Source organism: Diabrotica virgifera, chromosome 1 (genome assembly GCF_917563875.1).
Source record: "Diabrotica virgifera virgifera chromosome 1, PGI_DIABVI_V3a".
NCBI classification, from domain to species: domain Eukaryota; kingdom Metazoa; phylum Arthropoda; class Insecta; order Coleoptera; family Chrysomelidae; genus Diabrotica; species Diabrotica virgifera.
In genome coordinates, this window is record NC_065443.1 from 111,348,318 (window position 1) to 111,368,806 (window position 20,489).

Consider the following 20,489-nt stretch of genomic DNA (forward strand, 5'->3'; position numbering starts at 1 on the left):
CAAATGAAAACTTGAATGAAACAGTGTAATAGTGTAAACACGTTATAGCTGCATATTTAATGTATTTTTATTCATCATCATTCTCTTTGCCTTATCCCTATGCGGGGTCGGCTTCCCTAATTGCATTTCTCCACACAATTCTATCTTGGGCCATATCAATGTTAATCCCCTTTACCAGCATGTCCTGCCTTATCGTCTCCCCCCAGGTCTTCTTTGGTCTTCCTCTCCTACTCCTTCCAGGAATCTGCACTTCAGCTATTCTTCGTATTGGGTGGTTAACGTCTCGACGTTGAACATGACCAAACCATCTTAACCTATGCTCTCTCATTTTGGCGTCAATTGGTGCCACACCTAGACTTCCCCTAATATACTCATTTCTAATTTTATCCTTCTTTGTCACTCCACTCATCCATCTAAGCATTCTCATTTCCGCCACATGCATTCGCTGTTCCTCTTTCTTTTTCACTGCCCAACATTCAGTTCCGTACATCATAGCTGTTCTTATGGCTGTTTTATAGAATTTTCCCTTCAGCTTCATTGGAATTTTTCTGTCACACAACACACCACTCGCTTCTTTCCACTTCATCCATCCAGCCCTAATTCTACTGCATGCATCTCCATCTATTTCTCCATTACTCTGTAATACCGATCCTAGGTACTTAAAACTATTGCTTTTTACAATCATTTCACCATCCAAAGATACCATTTTATTTGTAGTAGCTCCATCTTTAAATGAACATTCCAAATACTCTGTTTTTGTCCTACTAAGTTTTAAACCTTTTTCCTCCAGAGCTTGTCTCCACTGTTCCAGTTTTTGTTCTAAGTCTCTTTCACTATTTCCTACTAACACGACATCATCAGCATACATTAAGCACCATGGAATGTTACCCTGTATTTTCGCTGTTATTTGGTCCAAAACTAATGAGAATAAATACGGACTAAGCACAGAACCTTGATGCAATCCTACTTTCACATGAAATTTATCAGTCTCTCCCACACCTGTTCTAACACTAGTCGTTACTCCCTCATACATATCCCTCACAATCTTTACATATTCACCAGGGACTCCTTTCTTATTGAGTGCCCACCAAAGAATCTCTCGAGGAACTCTATCATATGCTTTCTCAAGATCAATGAATATCATATGAGCGTTTGTTTCTTTACTCCTGTATTTTTCCATCAACTGTCTTATAATGAAAATTGCATCTGTTGTTGATCTACCCTGCATAAAGCCAAATTGATTCTCGGATATTTCGGTCTCTTCACGTATCCGTCTATCAATTACTCTTTCCCATATTTTCATGGTGTGGCTAAGCAGTTTTATAGCCCTGTAGTTTGTACATTGTTGTATATCTCCCTTGTTTTTGTAAACAGGTACCAGTATACTGCTTCTCCATTCGTCTGGCATTTGTCCAACTTCCATAATTCTATTAAATAGACCTGCTAGCCACCTTGTTCCTGTCTCTCCCAATGCTCTCCATACTTCCCCAGGAATATCATCTGGTCCTACCGCTTTTCCTTTCTTTATTTTTTGAAGCGCTTGAGCCACTTCCTCGTTGGTTATTTTGGTGACCATTGCTGCTACTGTCTCCGTTGACTCTACAGGCTGTCTGTCAAATTCTTCATTTAATAAGCTGTCAAAGTACTTTCTCCATCTCTTTTTGACATCCCTTTCGTGAACTAGTATTTTATTATTTTCATCTCGGATACATCTAATCTGATTAAAATCTTTTGCTTTCTTTGCTCTCCGTTTGGCTATTTTATATATCTTCGTTTCGCCTTCCCTGGTATCAAGTTGATCGTATAGGTTTGAATACGCTTCTGCTTTAGCTTTTGCTACTGCTACTTTCGCTTCCTTTTTGGCGACCATATAGTTTTGAAGATCTATGTCCGATCTGGTTTCTTGCCACTTTTTATATAATTTTCTCTTCTCTTTTATTTTTCCTTGTACTTCATTTGACCACCACCAAGTCTCTTTATCTTCAAACTTCTTTCCTGACGTTTTCCCAAGTATTTCAATAGCCGTCTCTCTAATAATATTGGCCATTTTTCTCCAAATTGTGTTAGGGCTTCCTTTCATGTTCCAACATATTTTTTCTACTATTCTTTCCCTGAATAGACCTTCCTTCTCATCTTTTAGCATCCACCACTTGATTTTTTGTGGTCCTCTCCGATATTTTTGTTTAGTTTCGCTTTTTACTTCGATGTCCAGAACAAGCAGCTTATGTTGTTGGCTTACTGTCTCACTAACTATTACCTTGCAGTCCTTGCATTCACGTATGTCTTCTTTCCTTATCATGAAGTAGTCTATTTGGGATTGATGTTGTCCACTTTTGTAGGTAATAAGTTGAGTTTCTCTCTTTTTAAAGAATGTGTTAACAATCGCCATATCCAATGCTGTTGCTAATTCTAGCATGTCATATCCAGCTTCATTTCTAGTTCCAAAGCCTAATCCCCCATGTATTGTTTCATATCCTGTCTTGGCTTGGCCCACATGTGCATTGAAATCACCTCCTATTATAACTTTCTCCTCCGCTGGAATATCACTCAGTATGTCTCCCAATTGATCATAGAAAGCTCTTCTTTCATTCTCACCCAGACCTGTTTGAGGAGTATACACACACACACAACATTCAATACCTCTTTATCAATTACAAATTTCACTGACATCATTCTATCACTCGTTCTTACAACTTCTACTACGTTATCTTTCATTTCACTATCAGCAATTATACCAACTCCATTTCTACTGTTACTACTCCCTACATACCACAATTTATATCCATCACCTAGTTCTTTCGCCCTTTGTCCTTTCCACCTAGTTTCTTGAATACAAGCAATTTGAACTCTTCTTCGTTTGAGCGCATCCACTAACTCCAGACTCTTACCTGTAAGACTACCAAGATTCCAAGACCCTATCCTGATTTTTCTAACCTGCAATGGTGTTCCCCCTGAGATAGTCCTCACCCGGAGATCCGAATGGAGGCTCATTTTACTTCCGGAACATTTTACCTCAGGAGATGCCATCATTTCAGTATAAGTTTTTATTTCGTTTGGAGAAGGTCTTTTCATTATTATGGCCTGAAAAGATTTTTGGATATTTGATGCCTGAATGCCTTTTCTATCAGCACCATACCCTGCCCTATCCTGCACGTTTAGCCAATACACCACCAATGCAACCAAAGTGCAGTATTACCCCACACCCGCCTGCATTTTTCTGTATAGGCCAGGATCCCTACTGTAAGGACTGCCCTATAAGCCAATGTATTGTTGCCCGTATCCCGCCACTAGGAGGCACGTACTTCATTCGGGATACCCATTTAATGTATTTTTATTAATTAACATAATTGTAGGGGAGGAAAGTATGCTAAATTTGCAGTTACTCGAGCGTCATGGGGACCTATTGGGTTGCCAATACTAGGTCCTAAAACCAAAAAAGTTAAGTAAAATTTTTCATTTAAGTGGGGACTTTCCATTTTTTTAATTTAATTTTCCATTTTCAACAATCGTTTTTTCCGATTATAATGCGATCTATCCATAATTCGAAAAAATGTTTCGAATAAAAGTTACTTATTTTTACGTAAGGAATCCAAATCTGCAATAAAAAATGGGGGCTCCTTTTTAAGATTTTCAGGTAACCCCCTATCCCACCTCCGTGGGGGGTCGTGTTTGGAGCCATTCAATAGATTTTTCAAAAATATTGAATAAGTGTATTTTACAGTTTTTCGATCTGATGTTCATTTCGCGAAATATTGCGGGATTCGTATTTAAAATATAAAATTTACAGCCCCACCCCTCTCCGTGGGAAGTCGTGTTTGGTATCATTTGATAGATTTTTAAAAATATTGAGCACATATTTTTTAGTTTTTCGATCTGTCATTCATTTCGCGAAATATTCGCTTTTTTCTTGTGAAACTTTGGGATTTACCCATTTCCTTACGCCCGGCTCAAATCGTCAGATTTTTTAAATATACACTATATTGCATGTACTTAACTTACCTTATCTTAATCTGACAATTTCGAGTATTTTTAAGGATAGATTTTTTTTCGGGCCCCCCTTAACGAACTCCCCTATGTTAAGAACCAATATATGGTAGAGGTACATCTGCAGGGTACCCGGTTTCTTCCCATATGCTAATCTGACGCGCTCGAGTAACTGCAAAAATCCCCGCTTGGGCTCCCTACCATTATTAGTTCATTGTTCATTCGATATTCTGTCCTCTCCTGGTGATTTTCTATTTTTGAATGTAATTATGTAAATTTTTCATGCCTATAAAAATTTATCGTTCTTCTTTGTCTACAATACGTTTGATGTTCTTGTCTACTAACCCTCCAAGCTATCTTTTATAGTATTTAAAATTTAAGTGTAAGTAAACTGTTATTTTTTTTATCTAATAATAAAACACTGAAAACGTTTGTTTTCTATACTTCCACAGAATTTATTATAACTAAGTGACTACAGCTGTTTCGGCAGAGTGCCTTTCTCAAGTGATCACTTGAGAAAGGCACTCTGCCGAAACAGCTGTAGTCACTTAGTTATAATAAATTCTGTGGAGAAAACAAACGTTTTCAGTGTTTTATTATTAGATAAAATGAACTTCCATCAAGTAACGGTCGAATCCATCAATTGTTATTTTTTTATTTAAGAGAAATATAAATTTACCCTCCTGTAAATCACTCACACACTTCCGCCCCGAATTTTTCCACTCATTCACAAAAATCATCACCCAAAACGAAAAATGGACCTTTGGTACGCTTCCATTCGCACCCTTAATTTTTTCTCGCGCCGCATCAAACCGAGAAGCTTTCCTATTCGCATAAAAACCCCCAAAAATTAGCAGACAACAAAAGATATTCTCCCGTTTTCGTCACAACGGATATACACATCCATATGTAGTGACCCCAGGGGCCCAGTGCAAAAAGGAAACGCCATCGAAAGTGGTCCAAATAATTTGACAGGTCTGGTAAATGTATCCCTTACGGCACTTTTTCTCTCTGAATTGGATTTCTCCAGTGGCAGCTCACGCTTATTTTTATAGGTTGCTAAGGAATGAATATAGAAAATAAAAAATCTATTAGGAATGTAAAAAACTTTACAATGAAGTAAAAAGTTCTAATGTATGTAATTGGTGTAATATGTTCATACACCAATATAACATATTATGTTGTAACGTATACCAATTACAGTAGAAGTTTGTAAAACCTCCGTTAACCGAAATAATTGGGGGAGAAGCCATTTCGGATAACAAGAATTTCGGTTAAAAATAACGTTGATTTTTGTATTTTTCTTATATTAAATTACATAGTATACTTGGGCACAGTTGGTATTAAAAAAATGAGGTGATTTCGTAATGTGTTGTATATTTAATTGCGTTCTTTAGTTGTATGAAAGCAATGTTGAAGATGTTGACAAACTAACACCGAATTGTTTCCGTTTTGCGATAAAAATTTACTTTCTATTGCCGAAATCGGCCGTTTCGGTTAAACGATGTTTCGGTTAAAAAGGTTTCTGTTAAAGGAGGTTTTACTGTACTTCATTGTGGAGTTTTTTTAAGTAGGTACTCTGGTGTACAGCCAACCCCCGGGAACTTTCCCACTTTATGCTATTAGGCGTGTATTATCGGGATTAGAAAAGAATCGTAGATGTATCTGATTATCAATAAAAATCAGATATAATTAAAATTTGTGAAATAAATAAACTTACAGTAAAAACAGAAAAGTTGCTGAAGCCAATAATGTCAATGACGAAGTTATAAAATTTTTGAAAAAACGTTGAGATAATATCAAAATTCGTTAAAAATACATAAAAGACAATCAAAAATATGTACATAAAGCAAGCAGAAATTTAGAATAGGGTCTTGAGATCTTGGACTTCTTACAGATAAGAGTATGGTGTTAAGTAGATGTGTGAATAAAAGGAAAGCACAAACTGTTTGTATTCGAACATGAAGTGGAAAGGACAAAGAGCAAAAGAACTAGCAGAAAGTTGTAAGAACTATTGGAAGAATTGGGTTATAAAATTTGTACTTTGTATAGAAGTGTCGAATCCAGTGTTTGAATTCCCCTGTAGTAGTTTCGTACTACAAATAATACGATGGTATTTTGGAAGTGGTAACAGATAATTGTAGATAAGGCCATTGTAAAAACGAAATTTCAAATGAGATAAAGTTAACTTATCTCATACAAAACTAGAACAAATTATTTTCATATAGATTTTCATATCTGTAATTACCAGAAAGGCGATATATCATGTGAATGTATATATAATAGAATGTATAGAAAAAGAAAGTTACTGAAAATAATCCTTCAAGATAAAGTATTCGGAAAGCGAGGAATTGGGAGAAGAAAGATATCATGGTTAAAAAACCTGAGGAAATGGTTCCCCACAACAACAACTAATATATTTAAAGCATCAGTTAATAAAAATAATATTATAGCCAGAATGATCTCCAATATTCGAAACGAATAGGAACCAAAAAAAGAAGAATATAGAATACAAGGCAATAGTCAGCCAGACTTTAAGCCTACAACTTAAGTTGCTATTGCTGAACAATGGAGATATACACGAGCGGGACACCCTCAAAAAAGCGCTTAGTTTTCAAGATACTGACCACGGAGATGTGAATGGCTAATTTTATTGATACTTTATATTTTCGAGGGTGCTGAAAACGAAAATGAAGTTTATTTTGAATTTTATGTGGGGGAACATTGCCAAAATCGCAATTTTAACCTAAAAATAAAAAAAAGGTGAAATCACGTTTTTTTGCGTTTACCTCGCTACAACTCTGTTCCATTATAATATTTTTTTTGTGAAATTTTTACAGTATATAGCTCTAACATTTCTGAAGGCAACGGTACCTGCTTCAAGCTTTTATTCTTATCCTGATAAAGGTTGTGAATTTTTCAAAGGAAAAGGTGCGGATTTGTGCATTGCAAAGTTTAATCGCCAAAGTTGTGTGACGAAGTTTAAAACTTAGCTTCCTAATCACGTTTATGTTAAAGTAGAAGTACAAAGAAGTTTTCTGGTAAGTTTTAGATCAAAATGTTTTATAGAAAAAAAAAGTAATGCAACTTTTAATGTCGACATTAGAAATACCCAATATACCGCTTATTTTTCGAGATACTGACCATGGGTGGTGAATGGCTAATTTTGGTCTTACATTATGTTTTTGACCGTGACAAAAACGAAAATGAAATTTATTTTAAATTTTAGGTGGGGGAATATTGTCAAAATTGCAATTGTACCCTAAAAATAAAAAAAAATGAAATCACGTTTTTAGCGTCTAGCTCGCTACAACTCTGGTCCGTTTTAATATTTTTTTCTAAAGTTTGTGTACACTATATATAGCTCACATTTTTAAAGACAATGGTTTCTGCTTGAAGCTGTTTGTCTTATTCTAGTAAAAGTTATGAATCTTTTAAAGTACAGGTGCAGATTTGTTAATTTCAAAGTTTAATCGCAAAATTTGACTGACAAAATTTGAAATATAGATTTTAAATCAAATTCAAAAATAAAACATGAGTACAAAGAAGTTTTCTGGAAAGTTTTGGATCAAAATGTTTTATAGAAAACAAATCGTGCAACGTTTAACATCTACGTTATAAATCCCCAAAATAACGCTAATTTTTCGAGATACTGATCATTGGTGGTGAATGGCTAATTTTGGTCTTACTTTATGTTTTTGATGGAGCTGAAAACGAAAATCAAGTTTATTTTGAATTTTAGGTGGGAGAACATTGTCAAAATCGCAATTTTGCCCTAAAAATAAAAAAAAGTTAAACCACGTTTTTCTTAAAATTAAAAGTTGCACCATATTTTTTCTATAACACATCTAGACCTAAAACTCCCCATAAAACTTCTTTGAACTTTATGGTTTAATAGTCCATTCTTTCACGGTTTTTGCTGTAAATTTTAAAGAACCGCTTAGATTGACATGAAATTTGGCACACGCATAGCTAACATGTCATAGAAAAAAAGTGATATGGTGCCGATGTGTGCTTTTGCCCTGGGGGTGAGTTTCACCCCATCTCGGGGGTGAAAAAATATATGTTCAAGATAAGTTCCGAAATGGATAAACTGACTAATTGTAAGCAACTTTTGTTCTATAGAGTTTTTTCACCAAATCAATACTTTTCGAGTTATTTGCAAGTGAATATGTTTATTTTTCAACAAAATAACCACGTTTTTAGACGGTTTTTCGCAAATAAAACGTAAGCATTTTGCCGAAAAAAATATTCTTAGCAAAACTACAGCCTATAAAAAAGTGAAAAAAATGGTGTATATATTAGGTCTTTATACCTAGCAAAAGCAGAGTTATAGCTAATGAAAAAAAGGTTCATATTCGAAAAATTTCAAATAGAATAACTCAATGTGAAATATCCAAATAATGAAGCATTCTTGGGGAAAACACATTACAACTTTTTTAAAGTGTTTAAAAAATCTTTATTTCTGTTTTTATAAAAAGAATTTCTAGCATCAAATGTAAGCAAGTTACGCTCAAAATAAAGTTGGTCCCTTTTATTTTGGCAAGAAAAATCAGGAAGATCACCCCCCAATTAGCAACTTAAATGAAATTAATCGTTACCGCTTCAAAATTTACTTTACTTATGTTGTGTTTATATGATCTGTAAGTTTCATCGATTCAAAGTGCTTATTTATGAAAAAATTTGGTTTTAAAGTAAAATTTTTAAAAATTTTAATTTTGAAAAAAATGCTTTTTTTCAAATAACTTAAAAATTGTTAGAGATACCAAAAGTCTTAAAAAATAAAAAGTCGGCTTTACTTTTCTGAATATTTTGTATTTTTTTGTTTTTCTGTAAGACAAAAATTGGTCACGATTCGGTGTTTCTAAATTTGCATACACTCGTGATAAGTGACTCGTTCAAGCCCTTTTAACTACAGCTTTTTCAAAAATAAGGACTTTGAACCGATGAAACTTACAGATCGTATGATCAACACATACGCGAGTAAAAAACTTGTAAAGTGATAACAAGTGATTTTCCCGATTTCTTACCAACTTTATTTTGAGTGTAACTTGTTTACTTTTGATGCTAAAAATTTTTTTAACCAACTTTATTTTGAGTGTAACTTGTTTACTTTTGATGCTAAAAATTTTTTTAAGAAACAAAAATAAGCATTTTTTAAACACTTTAAAAAAGTTAAAATGAGTTTTCCCCAAAAAAGTGCTTCGTTTTTTGGTTATGGCACGTTAAAATATACGATTTGGAATTTGACGAATATGAACCTATTTTTCATTAGCTATAACTCTGCTTCTACTAGATACATTGACCTAATATATACACCAAGTTTTTCACTTTTTTACGTGCTATATTTTTGATAAGAACTTTTTTTCCGCCAAATACTTACTTTTTGAATTATTTGCGAAAAACCGTTTGGAAACGTAGTTATTTTGTAGAAAAATTAACATATTCACTCGCAAATAACTCGGAAAGTATTATATTGGTGAAAAAACTTTATAGAACAAAAGTTGCTTAGAATTAGGCATTTTATCCATTTCCGGACTTATTTCGAACATATATTTTTCATCCCCAAAAGGGGATGAAACTCACCCCTAGGGCAAAAGCACACATCGGCACAATATCACTTATTTTCTTTGACTTATTAGCTATGTGTATGCCAAATTTCATGTCAATCCAGGCAGTTCTTTAAAATTTAGAGGTTTTGCAATATTTTACCTTCAAAGAATTAAGTATATAATATAATTACAACATAAACGAAATCAAATAGATAAATTTTGTCACTTAATTTTTGCGATTTAACTCTGCAATTCACGAATCTGCACCTTTCATTTTTAAAAATTCATAACTTTTATAAAAATAAAGACTGAAAGACTTCAGTTACTTTCACAGTCTTCCCAAAGGTGAGAAATATATGCTGTAGTAATTTTAGAAAAAATTATTAAAATGGAACAGAGTTGTAGTGAGTTAAACGTAAAAATTCGTGACTTCACTTTTTTTTTCATCTTTCACTTTAAAAAATTCATAACTTTTATTAGAATAAGACTGAAAGCTTGAAGTAAGTACCATTCTCTTAAGAATGGTGAGAAATATATACTGCAAAAATTTCAGAAAAAAATATTAAAGGAGAACAGAGTTGTAGCGAGGTAAACGCAAAAAAACGTGATTTCCATTTTTTTTTATTTTTAGGTTAAAATTGCGATTTTGACAATGTTCCCCCACATAAAATTCAAAATAAACCTCATTTTCGTTTTCAGCACCTTCAAAAATATAAAGTATGAATAAAATTAGCCATTCACCTCTCCGTGGTCAGTACCTGGTCATTTTAGGGGTATCTCCCGCTCGCCTGGTAGGAACTAACCAAAATATCGCAGTGGACTACAAAAAATCAAGTGATGGTTAAGAAATGAGAAATGTTTAAAAAAATGAAGGTCTATTAAGGGCAAAAATAGCAGAACAAAGGAAATCCAGAATATGAAAGGAAATCATACAGTTTGCAGAAATATGGCTAGTAACGGCTACTATTATTACAGGTACTATTATAATACTAATTAATATGAAAAAACTTCAGGAAGAAGTTGGAGAAAAACGGGAGCTGGTTATTGTGGGAGCTGCCTACCTGGGACACATCATAATGAGACACGAAAAGTACCGTCTCGCGCAACTAATCATCCAGGCTAAGATTGAAGGAAAACGGTGTCCCAGTAGGCGCCAGATTTCATAGCTTAGAAATATTAAAGACTGGACCGGCCTTGATCATCTTTGTTTAGAGCCGCATTGAACAGAGACGGATTTGCCAGTGTAGTTGCTAACTTCCACTAAAGGAGACAGAACCACAACAAGAAGAAGAAGGGTATTGTCAAAGGAAGTTAAAGAAAAAATGCAGAAGAAAACTAAACACTCGTAGTGTTGCGGGTTTCTGAAAGCAGTAGGAGAGAAAGACCAAAGAAGCTGGGAGCCGCTTAGGAAAGAAAACAAAACAGTAAACTAATGGAACGGAATTGATTTATCATTTCATAATACAGTCGAACCCGCTTATTGGAATAGCCTTCGTGGCAATTAAAAGTATTCTGATTACCGGGATATTCTAATAACCGATCATTGGTGGTTAGTAGAAACCTTTCGGGACCTCAAATTTCTATTCCTTAACCCGGGAAATTCCTATAACCGGTATTCCAAGAAGCGGGTTCGACTGTAAATATAAAACAGATTGCCAATATATTTTGAATGTACTAAAAAATATTTGGAATAATTTCCAGTCCTGGACGGAAAAGTCATTTGCCCCAGTAATAAATTTGAAAGAGACTTCACTAAAACAACATGAAGGTTGCATGTCTAAAATGAATGTACTCAAAAAATATACACACCACTTAAATTTACTTTCCTCTTGACACATTTCGCGACAATGTTAAACAATGAAACCGCAAAAAAATTAAAATAAGAAACGATTGCGTGATAATGTTGCAAACGTTTCGCCGTCCATTTTTAGGGATCGGGGACTTGAACTTATTTTTGCTACGAGGAAGCGGTCACGTATGCTTTATCACTTAGCATATATCACTTAATTGAAATTGAATGTAGATGCGTTCTATGGTTTTTTAACAAATTCTTGATTTAATTTTGAGTTTCTGTTTAGTCAATTTTAACTCTGTTTAATAGGAATTAAATATTTTTACACACTTCAAAAATACGTTTCCTTTCTCATTAATTCACTTGTCATAAGTGTATACAGAAACATATCAGTCTCTTTCAAATTATTTATTGCTTATAAAGTTCACACGATGCACAATTATTGCGCAGTAAATTAGTTTCCGGCTGGATCTGATGCTATCAATATGTGGGATGATAGCGAATTGTATGTCTATTGTATTAGTTGTAGCTTCATAAAGGAAGACGAAAAAGAAGAGGAAAAATAATCGAAGGAGGATGAAGAGATGGTTTAAAAAAGGAAATAAGTAACCTCAAGAAAATTTGTTAAATAATTTAAGAATCAGTGAGCTACGTGATATTAAAATATTTATAATACGACTAGATAGTACATTCTTTGATAAACTATTAAGAATCATTAACCGTGAAATTAAAAAAAAAGGAAAATGTGATGCGAGATTCCATCTCACCAAGTCAACCTTTAACAATAACCTAGCTACTGGAAATACTTTTGGACATTTAAAATTCACAAGTGGTCTAGCCTATAAATTGAACATTGCGCAATATTGGCCACACGCACCCCGATATTTACTTACTATATTGCACAATAAAAATCATATTTATGTTAAATGACAATTTGAATCTATATAAACTACTCGTTATTAGAGCGGTTATAATATGATGAACAACCTTGGTTCCAGTTCATTTGTTTGAAGAATGATATGACTCAAATAGCTTATATGTAAATACAAAAGTGAACAATAAACTGCTAGGAGCCACCTTTTTTTATTTTCTGAAGCCGTATGTTCTAAATTCTAAACCTATTACTTCTACACTATGTTTTGCCATATTAAGCCACAATCAATTGTGGCATATTCGATCTGTCATCAACCACTAATTCTGCATCCAATTCGCCTATCATCTTTCATTTATTAATGATTTCAGAATAATTCCAGAATTCTGGAACCCTGTACTAGCTTGTACAGATCCAGTGGATGGGTACCGTGTGGCCCACTTGGTAGTATCCACTGTTTGCCACATGCGATTTAGTGACTCGCAGTCATCTAAACTATGGTTGACTATAGCTTACTATGTCTGCAGCTTAAGTCTTCATGCAACAGCCCCATTATATGCAGGTATTCCTTGATTGGCGCATGTCTATGATTCTGAGCTGATTTCTGCTTGTTTTTCGCAGTACTTTAGCTTTATAAGCGCATGTCCGTCTATATAGATTTTGTCATTTGCTTATCCAGATATGCAAGCGAGACATGGGTAAACAATGCAAAAATAGACAGTACAACAATATGACGCAGTCAAGAAAAATAGCAGGAAAAACGAAATTGGACCGAATAAGAAATGAGGATATTAGACAAAGACTGAAATAGAAATCGATAATAACAAAGATCCAAAAAAGAAAATTAAAATGGTATGGACACATTAACAGAATGGACCTGGCAAGACTACCAAAGCAGGTGATTGAAACAAAAGGATATGGTAAAAGAAGGAAATGTAGGCCAAGGAAAAAATGGATCGACCAGATTATAGAAATTGAAGAGGAAAAAGGAAAAACACATCAACAAATGAAAGAGTTAGCAAATTACCGCAATAAATGGAAGATATTGATAGAGGATGAATAAAACCTCAGACGCCCCTGAGAGGCATAAGGAGTTTCGAGAAAGAAGAAGAAGAAGAGCTTATCCAGATATTATTATGCATTTCCCATTGGGAAGTTACGTTGTATTCAGATCCAGGCCTACCTTACGCAAAAATCTGGAAAAGATCAGAGATATAGTTTTAGATAGAATATACAAATTAAAAAATATTAGATCAGCAGCCATTCCAAAAAAAGTTATACGCTTTTTTAGAAAATAATGCATTTTTAGGATATGTACACTCAATCTAGTGACATATAAAAAAATAGATAAGTTCTGTTCCTCATATATGCGTGGGAATTTTTTGAAATCTTAACACTGATTTGAACCCATCCAAAAAAACGAAAAAATGAAGTTTTTTTGGTTAGGGAGAGGGGAAAGCTGGGCTAAAATTGCGAGAAGTGTTATTATTTAATCACAGAAAGTAAAAACATGTGAAAAGTATTGAATTCTGGGAGTGACGAACGGCATTTTGCCTATCTAAACGCGGTACTATAATAGGGCTTTTCATCGATTGTCATTTGTTTCGAGCTTCTGTCATGTGTAGCGTTACCAGGTGTCCCGATTTGCGCGGGACGTCCCGATTTTCAGCGGTCTGGGGACGCGTACCAATTGTACCTGATCGGGATACTGAATGTCCCGATTTCCAACCACGAAAAACAATTTCAGGAGGACTTGCAGTGAATTTTATAACTACGTTATACAAACAAGGCACTCCTACAAGGGGTAAAATCGAATGAAAAATATAATTTTAACAAAAAAATAAATAATTTACTTAATCTACGATTTTTTTTTTGTAATTTCGTCTGGTTATTATTATGTAGGATCCAATACAGATTATAGAAGCACCTTGTAGTCCAGTAAATGAACGGGAAATATGGCGATATCGTGTACATTTCAGGATCAACTCCGAATTGCTTGAAAATTTGGACGGCTTGTGCCGTTGGTTGCTTTTACTCGGGGGGTGACAGTCACCCCTAGTTGGGGGTGAAAAACCGTGCGTTTAAAATAAGTCCGAATAAGGATAAATTGACTAATTCTAAGCAATTTTAGTTCTATAGAATTTTAACTTGCTTAATATTTTTCGAGTTATTTACGAATGAAAATGTTTATTTTTCGACAAAAAAATCACGTTTTCAGGCGATTTTCACAAATAATTCAAAAAGTAAGTATTTGATCGAAAAAAATATTCTTAGCAAAAATGTAGTATATAAAAAAATTAAAAAAAAAATGTGAACTCGTAAAGTCTATAGACCCAGCAAAAGCAGAGTTGTAGCTCATGAAAAATACGTTTTTATTCGTCAAATTCCAAATCAAATATTTCAACGTGAAATAACCAAGAAATGAAGCACTTTTCGAGAAAACCCAATTAAAACTTTTAATAAATCTTTATTTTTATGTTTTAAAAAAGTTTCTAGCATCAAAACTAAGCGAGTTATGCTCAAAATCAAGTTGACTCTTTTTTGTTGGTAAAAAAAATCGTGAAAATCTCCCCCTACTTTGCACCCCAAATGAAATTAATCGTTATTACAAACAATTTACTTATGTATTTTTTACATGATTGAAAGGGCCTGAACGACTCAATAATCACGAGTGTATGCAAAATATGAACAGCCATATCTGAACCAATTTTTGTCTAACAGAAAAACAAAATGAATCTATCATATTTATAAAAGAACTATATAAGAACTTTATAACTACTTTTTACTCCTTGAGATTTTTAGTATCCCTAATACTTTTTAAGTTATTTTGAAGAAAGAGCATTTTCCAATATTTTTGGAATTATACATCCCAATTTATTTTTGCTTATGTGCCGATTAAACCTGGCAACACTAGTCATGTGTCACATAATATTAATATATCTACGTCATACGTCTTTGACGGTCTTTGGTTTGTATCATTGGTATATACCATATACCAATAACGTACGACGTAGACGTAGATATATTAATATTATGTGACACATGGCCGAAGCTCGAAACAAATGACTGAATGAAAAGCCCTTTTTACGCATTTACTAACTAATAAAATGATTATTCAATTCGAAAACCGACTAACTAATCGGTTTTCTGATTATAGGTAAGTCCTCAAAACACGGTTGTGTTCTTATAAATTTAAATAATACATTCGTGTTTTTTCAATGCACTTAATTTATATTTTAACTTTCAAATTTCAATAATATTTAACATTTTCTTTTTTCCTGTATTTTCATCAAGGTCACACATGTGATTCATTGGTGCTTAACTTACAAGTTAACCCTTTGTAGTGGAAAGTTATTATTATATACTAACAGTATGTAATTCTTAATATCTACGTGACACTAAACATTCGAAACCCATTATACCTCGTTATCTATAGGAACTTCCCAGAAATCGTAATATCAGCTTGTAAATTGCGTTTTCTACGTTTGTTTATAACATTTATATCAATTTCATTTAAACTGTTAAAACTTCACCGAATCAATGTTAGTTCATCGCGGAACATCACCAAAATCGCACCCTTCTCCACCACTGACTTAGGGGTGGTTACCTGATCTGTTATTTCGTCTCCCCTCCAGTGCCTCACCACATCTACTCTCTTAATTTGTTTTTAAAAGCCTCCATTTATCTTCAGTTCCTGTGGTGTTTCTGACATGTTATGTTGCGAAGTGCCGGTCTTGCTTTTCATAGTGTACGGACGGGCGGGCAATGGATTGTTTTTACTTTTTGAGAACAATTAAGGAAACTGTAATGGTTCATTTAAAGATAATGTGCAAAAGCGTGGAAGAATCGCGTCGAAGATCTGATTCGAGGAGGAGGAATTGTAAAGACTATAGTGATTATTCTTCTGTTAAACGACAGGTAATATTTGATTTGATTTCATCATTTCATTTTCTTTCTGTTTTTTTTTTCAGGAAATTACATATATACAGTTGAGTCCGCGAGTCTTTACCCGTGCGTCATTAATACCTGGCGAGATAAAACACATACTGTTTTGAGATATGTTTTGAGAATAGCATTATGTCTTTTTACTATTTTATTGGGAAATAAGCCACAATTTAAGTTAAAAATCAAATTTATTGACGTTTATACTTCCAATTTTTATTTTTAACTTAAATTGTGGCTTATTTCCCAATAAAATAGTAAATTGCATAATATGCCACAAAGAAACAGCTTCAGAACAATAGAATCATGTCTACAGCATGTAATAAAGTTTATATCCAGAACATTGTGTTAAAATAATATGTATCGCCTTTTAACCTGTATAACGTAATGTCTCATATTAGGATACCACGTGGTCTCATATTAAGACACCTTTTTTTAAGTTGGGAATTTTGACATTTTTAACAAATTAATTTATTGGTAAAAAAATGTTAGTTTAAAATTAATTTTGAACCTGTTGCAATATAATAGCATAATTATCTGACATGTATCTAATTTAAGACTTCTTGAATCCATAAACTTTACCATTACCAGGAGTTTCAAAAAAAGGTCTCATATTTGGATCCATTACCCTACGATACGAAACAAAACTTCAACCAAAACTCGAATTCAAAAAATTCGTGTTTTTATCGTAGTCTTAGAAAAACTCCCGGTAGATACGTTTTGTGCTACAATTAACAAGAATTCGTTTTTTCGTATTAATTAATTAAACTCTTCTTTAGTTCAATCGTTTGAGTCAAATCTTTGGACGTTAATTTGACTGCCTTTTCTTCAATGCAAATGACTAAAAATTTGCAGACATATGCATTCGCGGGAACTATACACGAATAGACAATAAATTTTTTTTTGTTTTTTAATTGTTTAAATTAAAATACGATTTTAACGGAAAACGCTTAAATTCTCTTGTTTTTTACAATGAAGAAACTTGAAACTTTTACGGATTGTAGCTAATTATATGAACTATACATAATTTCACTTTTTACGTTAATTGTTTACGTTATGCTTCATAAATAAACAATAAAGTTTCAAATTTTTTGCCGATTCCGACTACTTTTTATGTTTGTACATCATATGTTTTATACATATTTTAATAAACATGACGATATATTTTAATATTTGAAAAGTCTAAGACTAAAAAGTAAAGAATAAAAAAATATGAAAAAAATATTTTTAAGAAACGCTTTTCTTTAGTGACGAGTGACTAAAATTAAACATATTATAAAAAAAATCAACTAAAAAGCAAAAAATAAAAAAAAAATGAAAAAATCTAACACATTCGTTAAAGAAAAACGTGGTGCGAAAACCGTTTATTCGATGAAGACGCGCCACGCCACGTTTTTCTTTAATGAATGTTCACCTCCTGACAACGTGCAAGCCTATAAATAAATTCGTAAGTCACTTTTTGCAAGATTTCTCCACGTATTAGTTCACATTCATCAATTATTATTGGTCTCAAATCCTGCAAGCATGTTGGTCGCCTAACGTAAACACGTGATTTTAGATAACCCCAGAGAAAAAAAAATCTAACGGGTTGAGGTCCGGAGAACGAGCGGGCCACTCCTGAATGAATCCTTTACGTCCAATCCATCGATTTGGATAATTCACTTCCAAAAAATGAAAATTCACCATAACCGATTATCATTAATATTTCAATATGATCTTTTTCACTTAGATGAACCATTTTTAATACAACTTATTTCTGTCAATTAGTTCAGTAACAGTTTTCAATTTTAGTAACAATTAGTTCAGTAACAATTTTAGTCTGTAGTGTAGATGGTATTTACTCGTTTATTTTCTACTATGTATTCTCTTTGTATTAATACAAAAAATTATCTACAGACACTTTTTAACAAATTTTTTCTACCAAATTTGGTATGTATGAATTAAAAATAACAAGTTATTTTAATATCCGCAAAAATATATAAGGTGTCACATTTAAATTAAGTAAGTTAAGGGTATTTCCGGTAAAACAGGAAGTGGAGTAGTAACAAAAATTATGGCAACAGATGCCTTTTGCGTCACTGTACTTGCATGCAAAGTTTCATAAGTATTGTTCTCTTCGTTTCAAAGATATTTGCTTGGTTCCATACTTTATCCCAACCCAGTATAATACAAAAACGACAGAACGTAACTAGGTATGTGCTGAGCCACTACAGGGTAGTTGTGCCGTTATTGAAATACGCGCTATTTGATAGCCCTTATTTCAGATGCATAATGACGCAACTGTAGATAAGGTTCAGATGGGGGGATTCTTCGATGGGGACGATCATTCATCATTTAATCTTTCATTCCTATTTTAAATATTTAAAAATCGTTTATCTGCTCTGCTGAAAAAATTTGCTTTTTGCTGTTACGTCATTCTTCTTCCAGACTGGCGATTTAGACCAATATTAATTCTCATATAATATTAATTCACATAATATTAATTCTCATTAGTCAAACTTGATTATATTGTTAGTCATTACTGATTCAATCCAAAAACTGTTATATCAAACTTTGTACAGACTGATAAAAATTGATAAAGATTTCTATTAATACAATGACATGCAAATATTTCCAAATTTAGTTTAAGAGGTTCGTTAATCTATAGACATTTAACATTATTTAATGAGCATGAAAAGTTTAATTCAAACACGTGATAAAGGTAACCGAAACGCATGATAGTTTTTTTTACGCCGACAGCTGATAATCCCCAATATGTACCTACATTTCAAATCATTTGAAGTTTTTCTGTCTCAAATGTTGCAGTATTTTAAAAAACAGTAATCTATATAATCTAGGTATCTTTATAATCTATGCTGGTACAAACTTTAATCAGTAAGAAGTAGCAAGTCTCTTAGAAAAAGGTTAAAATCTCCAATTGGCATAAAAGGCTATAGCGGGATAAGGTAGTCAAAACTCGGCTGGATTCGTATTTGGCATTGGGTTCAAAAACACACTGATTTTTTTCACATTTCTTAGATCAAAATTGAGCGCAGGAGAATTTTTTGAATTGTTAAAAAAAAATTTAGGTTATGTAGGAAATTTTTCGCATACTTTTTTACGAAATAATTATTTTTTGTGTATTTTTTTCCGTTCCTTTAAATGGATTTGCCATTTTGTCTTCGAAAATTTCACGAAATTAAAAAAAAACGTTTTTTTGGTGTCCTCCAACCATATTTTTAGCGTTTCTTGAGCGATCCTTTGCTTTAAAAGGATCTAAAACAAATTACGAACATACATTTTTATACCCAAAAACACACTGATTTTTTTCAGATTTTTTGGATCAAAATTGAGCTCAGGAAAAATATTTGAATTTAGGTAGATTATATAAGTAATTTTTGGCAAACTTCGAAAAAGTTATATCTCGTTAATGTTTTTTTCGTTCCTTTACTTGGCGGGGTCAAATTTGGCTTTTTGTTTCCGGAAATTTGTCACAATTAGAAAAAAAAACCCATTTTTTTGTGTCCCCCATCCATATTTTGAGCGTTTCCTGAGCGAGTCTTTGCTTTAAAAATCCGAAACAAATTACAAACATACATTTTGATGCCCAAAAACACACTAATTCTTTTTCAGGTTTTTTGGATCAAAACTGAGCTCAGAAAAAAATTTTTGAATTCTTCAAAAAAAAATTTGGGTTTTGTAAGTAATTTTTGGCAAACTTCGAAATAATTATTTTGCGTGTATTTTTTTTTCATTCTTTGGAGTGGCAAGGTTAGATTTACCATTTTTTCTTCGGAACTTCCTGAAAATTAGAAAAACCCCATTTTTTTGTTGTCGAAAGAACGAAAAAAAAAAATACACGAAAAACAATTATTTCGAAGTCTGTCAAAAATTTCCTACACAACCTAAAATTTATTTCAAAATTCAAAAAAATTCTGAGCTGTGTTTTCTGAAAAAATCTGGAAAAAATCAGTATATTTTTGGACATAACAATGTATGTTCATATAAATTTTTTCAGATTTTTTAAAGTGAAGGATCGCTAAGAAAAATGTTTTTTTGAAAAAACACAGTTTTTGCGATAGGGGACATCTGGGGCCACATATGGTGCTAAAAATTTTGGTGAAAGTGTTTTGAATTACATATTTAATTTCTAGTGGCCAATCCCAAATAGGAATCCAGCCGAGTGCAGATTTTACCATCTTAACCCGCTATAGCGTTCCTTATTGTCAATGAGTTCAGTTAAGATACACTCACGAAAGCGTACAATCCAGCTCCTACAAAGGCATCTGTGTTCCAGACAAATAGTGAAACCCACATGCTGAAGATCAAACGGTACCTATCTGACTCCCAAGCTACCCCTCCGCTTAAA

The 20,489-nt window shown here is 33.1% G+C and overlaps 1 protein-coding gene across 2 annotated transcripts in view; it reads left to right on the top strand.

Moving 5' to 3' along the window:
* Positions 1-20,489, top strand: part of LOC114324275 (growth factor receptor-bound protein 14-like) — a 416,586-nt gene that overhangs the window by 363,427 nt on the left and 32,670 nt on the right. The window contains exon 1 of one of the 2 annotated variants that reach the window (XM_028272073.2): positions 15,736-16,117. The exons of the other annotated variant lie outside the window; for it this stretch is intronic. Within the exon in view, the coding sequence (XP_028127874.1) occupies positions 15,965-16,117 (153 nt within the window). The 5' untranslated portion in view covers positions 15,736-15,964. Of the gene's footprint in view, positions 1-15,735; positions 16,118-20,489 lie in introns of those variants that run through there. 2 annotated transcript variants of the gene reach the window in all.